We start from the raw sequence: 8031 nt of genomic DNA, 5'->3' as shown, positions 1-8031 counted from the left end.
TTGGTTTCCAGTTTCTTCTATATCTGCCAGGCTGCTAATTAGTTCTTGCATCCCAACAGTTTGCATGTGAATACAAATGCTAGATCAGGGTCCACACCCTTTTGAAACATTGTGCTACTTCTTGCGTACTGACTGCTAACAGTTTGATACACACTTCTGTAATTATATATTTTTTTTTTTATATTGTCCTTTCCAGAATTCAAACCAATGTGTCATTTAAAAAAGGAAAAGCAACAAATAACATTGGGTGCAGCTCACTAGTGACTGTCAAAATTACCACACACCCTTACGGTGTGACAATAAAGTAACAAGACTGGCAGTGACTAATTTATTAGGTCACAGTGCTGTAGGGATGACACAGCTCACCCATAAACCACGACTCGGTTAGTATTAGTTGCCCTTCCTTACCTTAATTAGGAATTTAAAATGGCATGTTTGCACGACAAATGAATGGGTGCAGTATAAATAGCCTGAAAAAAGAAGCACATTGAAAGGAGACCAATACAAAGAAAAACTCTGACATGAGCAGTTAGCCTTTGCATGCAGTCACAAACAAGTCACTCATTCACTACCATATTCACTTGGTATTATATTAAAAAAAAAAAAAAAAAAAAAAACCTGGTCAGAGAATCGAACAAATCCAACAATAAGCCATCTCAGTTTGTGTAGTATAGTGTACTTCTTTGAAAAATTGCAGGACAATGGTGCATATTAAGTTACAAACAATTATAAAATAATCAGACAAATAAAACCCAGGATTTTATTATTTTATTTGAAGTGATACATGTATGTATAAGATTTCATGGCCTTGCATGATAAGTATGGAACACTTTTTTAACCTTATAAGATTTTTTTTTTTTCATTCTGCAAGATATGTACAGTAGAAGACCAAACAGGTCAGTATACCGTGCAGACCACCCAATAAAGCCTTACCTTTTTAAACAAACACTAAACGGACAAGATTAACTTAGAACTCAATACTTTGGGCTTTTACTGAAATGTCGTGAACATAAGAGCAAAGTAGAATACTTGACTTGTATTGGATAATGTTGCATGGCTTGACTCGGTTTGCCATCCAGACATGTACAGCTCTTCAAGTGTGTCCAGCAGCATGGCACAACTGATCAAATTGAAATTAGGAAAATTTTATATCAAGATAGCAAATTCTTTCATTAAAGCTCCACCCCCCCTTCCCTCCCTCCCTCCCTCCCTCTCTCCCTCTTGACTGAAGTGCCAGAAAGCAAGCACTGGGTATTTGACAGCACCAGTTGAAATGTGAGAGGAGGCTCTGGGCCACATATGAACATACCTGCAAAAGAATTGTTGAGCATCGTATATACAGTATAAGAGAAAGAAATATTCTTAAAACCAAGCTTTTTTTTTTGTTTTCCCTTTTTAAAAAAACAAACAAATATTGCACATATAAGTGGCCCAACTCCTCCTCCGTTGTTGCTCTAGTGAAAGGTAAAAGCAAGTTTTAAAGGGTTGTTGGGTGCCAGTGAAGATAGATGAAGGAGCTCACAGCGAAAGTGTGAGCCAAGCCACAGGAAAACATCACAAACACCAGGAAATCACAGCGCATATCAAGTGGCTAGTAAAAATGAACATACGTGAGGTGGCGAATGAGCGACCCGAAGAGGACTACAGTACCGGTACTGCTAAGCCTTGCCAGACGTCCGCATATGAACGTCAGTCTACTGTGTCTCCAATTGCACTCGTTTAGAAGCCTTATTCAACAGAGTAGTCACAATTTCTTTAAAAAAAAGCGCGCGCACACACATCTGCATACTGTATAATTAACAGTAAATGGAGACAGTTATACAGCTTTAGTAAAATAACAATAGGACCTACAAACGTGGTTTACAATAAAGCAGCAGTTTAAACCGCTGTATTTCTTTTAAATACTGATTTTTTTCCCCACTCATTAATAAAAGTCCGTTTTTCCAGAGTGAGCGAGAATGCCCAATGGCTCCTCGGCTTCTTTGGGCAAATGTGTCCTCTTTTGTTTAAACCTGTTTTTGGATGAAGTTTCTTGATGTGCTTCCATCCAGGATGGTGACAGACGGAGCGAGCCGTGCTGTGTGGTACTGTTCTGTACTGCACAGCCCCTAATTTGGTTTCGATGAAAGCAAACGTCCTCGCTGCCGTCACGTGAGCAACTATTAGGCCTACAGCACAAAAAAGCATGTATCTTCATTTTAAAATGGTTTCATTCACAAAAGATAATCCAGGATAGCGTTAATCAGAGAGAACAAAATACTTCCCACATCTTTGGGCTTCATCAAAGTTTTGTGAAAATTTCATAAATAAGACATCACATTTCTGTTTACGGTATAAAATAGTACTCCCCCCATCCACTATAAGCAGCGTAGCCCACTTGATATCCCGACAAAAACTTCAAAGTGAGCATGCTGGGGCTATACAATTCATACTTCAACTTCTCCATTGCCACACACATTAACAACAAATAAAAAAGACTGAAGGAGGCTAAAGCTTCATCTTACCAAATCAAATTTCTAAATTTGTCTTTTTCTATCTAACCTGTATAACTGTGACATGTAAAAGTGTGAACTTCAGTGTATAGCAAAAGTTTGGACAAATTGCCAAATGTCTTCATTCCATCACCGGCTGCTATTACACATCTAATATATTTCTTTAATAAATAAGATTCCCCAATGATTGTTTGTCTTTTTTACCCAGAAGCTTTTGCTAGCAGTGTGGACTCCTTTTGTCTTTTCACCACCAATGTGTCTGCTTCCTTTCCCCCACCGGACGGCATGCACGCGGAAGATGGACATGTGGTTTCGGAGGGGGGGGGGGGGGGGGGGGGGGGGATGGACGGGAAAGGAAAGCGAGGTGGAGCGGGATTGGTGGCTATGAGGTGGGCTGCGGTAGGATGGAAATGTGCGGTTTCGAAGGCCTATCCGTCAGTGCCGTTCTTGTTGGGCGCGGCGGTGTTGATGGTTGTGCCGTCCGGCTGCTGGCCATCTTTGCGAGGCGGCATCCTCTCGTTTATCCTGTCCAGGCCCCGTGCCTCCTCGAAATTACGAATCTTCCTCGTGGGAGAGAAGCCTTGGATGGCTGAAGGGCAAAAGAGGAAATAAAATGACTAAAAGCTACAAACATTGCATTAATAAAGCTACTTCAGTTTCTGTAGTCTCAGTTGTGCACCATGCTCTTCTGTTGTCCTTGTAGAATTTCTTTACAACACATTATTGGCCTAACACAGCACAGATGGGCAGTGAATACGACACATGCACAATAACTTGGAAGCGTCCAAACACCTGAGGGACAAGCTATGACAATCAAACACCTCATGCTCGGTTGACTTACGGTAGTGTCCCGAAACAGCCATGGAAACCAGACAGAATAGGTGAGCAAATGAAAAGCAAACTTGTGAGGGATTGTATGACAACTTATTGAGTCATTCATATAGAATCAAGTTAAAAGGGCAACAAACACTCAAGGATATATCTAAAAACATGCTGAGTATTTAATAGTTAAAGGCTCTCTTGCACGATCAGATATCTGTAACCTTGGAAAGTCCATTCTCTTGTCATTTTATCCCTTATAGGACATTCATTGAATACATTTTTATTTTTTGTCATTATTATCTTAGTGAGGCATGCAAGGTCAAAATATGGCTCCTTGCCCTAAAAAAGGTCTAAAATACATAACTTATCAATCAATCAGGGGACCCAATAGGCCTCACTGAATCTTAATTACTCATCTCACCAAGGCACTTTGGAGCAGTGATTCTCAACTGGTGGGTCGGGAACCAAATGTGGGTCGCGGAACCATTATGGGTGGGTTGCGGATAGCTAGTAAAAAATTACATGTATTCCTATTCTGAGTTTTCTTCTACAGTATAGAGGTGTACCAAGTTGCCAGACGGAATTTTGTAGGAAAGCAGCAAGAGATGTCACTTCCTGGTCCTCTAGACACTAGTTTACGCTGTAAACAAATACAGTGCAGCTCATCCTTTGGTTGGCGGATGTCATGTCAAGCAATACAACTCATTTGAAACGGCATTTAAAAATATAACATACTGTACATGTGTCTTTACTGTACATTAAGGGTTGAACCAATTAGTCGATTATTCGACGTGTCGAGTTTATTACCCCGCGTCGACGTTTTTTTGAATGACGCCAATCACGTGGCTTTGTAATTTGCATTAACAACATGGACGCCTGAAAGGCAGCCGGTGAAGAGTGGAAACAGCAAATGAGGAGCAGTGCCGCAATTTTGTGTTAATATTTTACGAAATACCCGCAAAATATGCAAGTCTGTCTTGAAATACAAAAAAAGCACAAGCGCTGTCTTTATGCACGCAGCCTGCCCGTATGAAAAGGCTAATGCTAACGTTAGCTGACGAGTTGCAAACTCAAAATGAATACTTAAAGTGTCAAAGAAACCATCCAGCTGCTGTCTCTCCTTCAGTCTTGTCGGGTGCTGCCGAAAGTGAGCACAGGTTGAGGCGATGCGCACACACAAGCACGCACTGCCCCACCCCCGATTCATTGATACCTTTAGGGACAGTCAGAATTTGTATAACTCTTGCAACAACAGTACATGTAACACAACTGAAGATTTGCTAAAATACATTGTTGAAAACATTGACTGGTCCTTTATTTTTTTCTTTTACTTTATACTACTACTATATACTGTTGCAAGTTGCGAGCCAGTAGTTTGTTACATGAGTTGTTAGACTTGTAGAAATTGTGACTGTACCTTGGATGAACGTGTTGGGGGTGGGGAGTTAAGGACATTGGAGCCATGTTGGAGCAGACAGGCAGGGCGAGACTGAGTGAGGAAGCCTTTTCACAGTGATTAAAAACAAACAAACAACAAAATCTTGATTGTTCTTAACCATTATAAAGGTGGGTTACGACTTGGCAACAATAGGAGTATGCGAATCTCTGGGTGACAACAGTTGAGAACCACTGCTTTGGACAATTCTATGCTTCCGACTTTGAGGGAATTTTTTTTGAAAGGCTCTTTTTCTGTTCCTGCATGATTGTGCCCAAGTGCACAAAGCAGGGTACTTTAATGAGTTTGATGTGATGAACTTTAAATCAACCCCATCAAACAACTTTTGGATGAACTATAGCAGGGACTAACCCAATAAGAATTTGCGAAATTAAAGTGAAGCTGATTCAGTTTGCATTTCCAACTGTTTGCTTTACCAGAGTGAAGTTACAGCAATTTGTTTGTCTGTATAAGAATATGTAAATAGGTAAATAATGGAGGAACAGAAGAATTACATTGAAATAAATAATTGTAAAATATTAAAGTAATTGGGTAAATATTATTGTATTTATACCAATAACTGGTGTGTTTTAATGTGAATACAGCCCAAAGAGAACAGGGTGGGACAGGAATATTAATTACGAGTAACTTTGTGTCACCTATGCTATAGGTGACAGTAGGTATTTCATCAGTCCTTTCAATGCCTACTGAATTATAAGACCACTGTATAATTTAACTATCATAAAAGGATGTCTTAATATCATTAATAATACCCGATATGTGATTATATTTGTTTGGAAACCACTCCAATGAAAGACACCTTAACACTGCAATGTGTCTTCTCCATTTAGTGTGTTTGACCAAGTGAGAATGTGGCTTGTAATCCCACAAACCAACCAGCAGGGGCAGACAATCGAGCAACACCCAAATGTTGTAACAGGATTAGCTGCTGAAAATATCCTGGGAAGGGATGTCCCAGGTCTTAGCAAGGTCTTAACAGGCTTTTCTCAGTGTGGGGAGCCACTATTGGGAAGGAAAACCCATGTGACACACACTGCAGCACAGTTCCACGCCAGTGCCAACCACAACTACATTAATAAAAATATCTCTGATCCTGATAAATAATCACGATTATACTCAATTTGTAAAGCTAGAGTTTCTGATAAAGCTCTTGAATTGGATGTCGGCAGATTGTGCAGATTTAATTTCATTTTTAATTTACTGTGCTAATTACAGTCCCTTTGTGTCCAATGAGTGTGTATTCAAAACAAGTATGTTCCTCTGGAATTGCAAAAGTGCAACACTTACTACTTTGTGTAAGTGCTATATTACAACACTAGAAGCCAAAAGACACTGATAATGCAAGAGTAACCAGCAATTACAGCTTACAGAATAATGCAATAGTATGTGTAATTGAGAACGCATAGAACTGAACCAAAAAGCCATGCGTACCTTTTGCTTTAGCTGCCTCAATAGTAGCTATGTTAAAATGGAGTTTGGGAAAAGAAGGCAAAAAGGGAGACATTACAATGCAGCAAATACAAGAACCAGCAAATACATAATTGAAATCAAGCTTCCATTGCATTAACAGTTTTGAGCTGATGGTGAAATACTACCGGTATTGCTCAACAGTCAATGTTTAGGCTAATTCCCATCCATCCATCCATTTTCCTCCGCTTATCCGAGGTCAGGTTGCGGGGGCAGCAGCGTCAGCAGGGAAGCCCAGACTTCCCTCTCCCCAGCCACTTCCTCCAGCTCTTCCGTGGGGATCCCGAGGCGTTCCCAGGCCAGCTGAGAGACATAGTCTCTCCAGCATGTCCTGGGTTGTCCCCGGGGTCTCCTCCCGGTGGGACGTGCCCGGAACACCTCATCAGGGAGGCATCCAAGAGGCATCCGAATCAGATGCCCCAGCCACCTCATCTGGCTCCTCTCAATGTGGCGGAGCAGCAGCTCTACTCTGAGCCCCTCCCGGATGACCGAGCTTCTCACCCTATCTCTAAGGGAGAGCCCGGACACCCTGCCTAGGAAACTCATTTCGGCCGCTTGTATCCAGGATCTTGTCCTTTCGGTCACAACCCACAGCTCTTGACCATAGGTGAGGGTAGGAACGTAATCGATCAGTAAATCGAGAGCTTCACTTTTTGGCTTAGCTCCTTCTTCACCACAACGGACAGATACAAAGTAGAACTCCCCGAGGGACAGGGTCGAACGCCTTCTCAAAGTCCACAAAACACATGTAGACTGTTTTAACCACCTCGGTGACCTCAACCCCAGAGAAAGGAGAGCACGCCTCAGAGACCCCAGACTCGGCTTCCCCATGGGAAGGCGTGTTGGTGGAATAGAGGAGGTCTTCGAAGTATTCTGCCCACCGACTCACAACGTCCTGAGTCAAGGTCAGCAGTGCCCCATCCCCACTATACACAGTGTTGATGGTGCACTGCTTCCCCCTCCTGTGAGCTGGGCAGTGACCGTAGGCTAATTCCAGCAGCTGGAAATGAACATGAAAACATGATGTTGAGTGAGTGGGTGGGAATAAGAGAGGTGCTGGCTTGACATTTAAGACGCTGCTGCCAGTGTTAATGGGTCATGAGGACTTAGGAATGGAGAGTAAGGGGAGCGTTTTTTTTGGCTGAGCACAAAGGGCCCAATTTACTAAATAATGGGCGCTAAATTGCGTGCAGTGTTAGTGGCCACATTGCGTGTGATTAAGCCTGTCACGATAATTACTATACAGACTTATCAATTGATCAATAAAATGGACACGATAGTTTTTCTGGACTCGATAATAATTAATAATAAATTGCTTGATTAAAAACTTATAAGTAGTTAAAAAAAATACGCCGTGAATAAAAGATGACATTACTGCGCACTTACATCGAGACAAAGCATGCGCAGACAGAGCTTTTTCCAGGCTCAGAATGGCGAAAATTTACTTCTGAACAGTCTGGCAAAAGGAATATTCCATCACTGTGAAACCGAATGAAATTCCATTCGTATCTGGCCTGTTTATCCCGATTGAGGTTTTTACATGGAGCATTTTCATTCAGTTTGGGCTTCTAAACCGATTATAATCAGAATATAAGGCTCATGTAAACCAGGCTAGTCTTGTATCTCTTTATTACAGACCCAGGGGGATGCATATCACAGAGTAAAGAAAAACAATTTAAGAGAAACAAGAACAGAAATTATAATAACAATAAAAACAACAATGCTGATTTAAAAGCAATAAAATAAAATATAATAAGGGCGAGCCTTATTTTCCATGATTTCAGAGGCGTTAAA

General features: G+C 41.3%; 1 protein-coding gene across 4 annotated transcripts in view; it reads right to left on the bottom strand.

Moving 5' to 3' along the window:
• Nucleotides 1–753: 753 nt before the first annotated feature.
• ppp3cca (protein phosphatase 3, catalytic subunit, gamma isozyme, a) overlaps nucleotides 754–8031 on the bottom strand; it is a 48923-nt gene continuing 41645 nt past the window's right edge. For 2 of the 4 annotated variants that reach the window (XM_061766738.1, XM_061766737.1), the window contains 2 exons: nucleotides 6202–6228; nucleotides 754–3081 (listed from right to left, as the gene is read on the bottom strand). In XM_061766738.1, coding sequence (XP_061622722.1) covers nucleotides 2921–3081; nucleotides 6202–6228 — 188 coding nt within the window. In that variant the 3' untranslated portion in view covers nucleotides 754–2920. The remainder of the gene's footprint in view (nucleotides 3082–6201; nucleotides 6229–8031) is intronic. The other 2 variants (XM_061766739.1, XM_061766740.1) reach the window with 2 other exon arrangements.

This window comes from Phyllopteryx taeniolatus, chromosome 3 (genome assembly GCF_024500385.1).
Source record: "Phyllopteryx taeniolatus isolate TA_2022b chromosome 3, UOR_Ptae_1.2, whole genome shotgun sequence".
In the NCBI taxonomy this organism is placed as follows: domain Eukaryota; kingdom Metazoa; phylum Chordata; class Actinopteri; order Syngnathiformes; family Syngnathidae; genus Phyllopteryx; species Phyllopteryx taeniolatus.
Note: the sequence above shows the minus strand (reverse complement) of the source record. Positions and strands in the feature narration are given on the sequence as shown.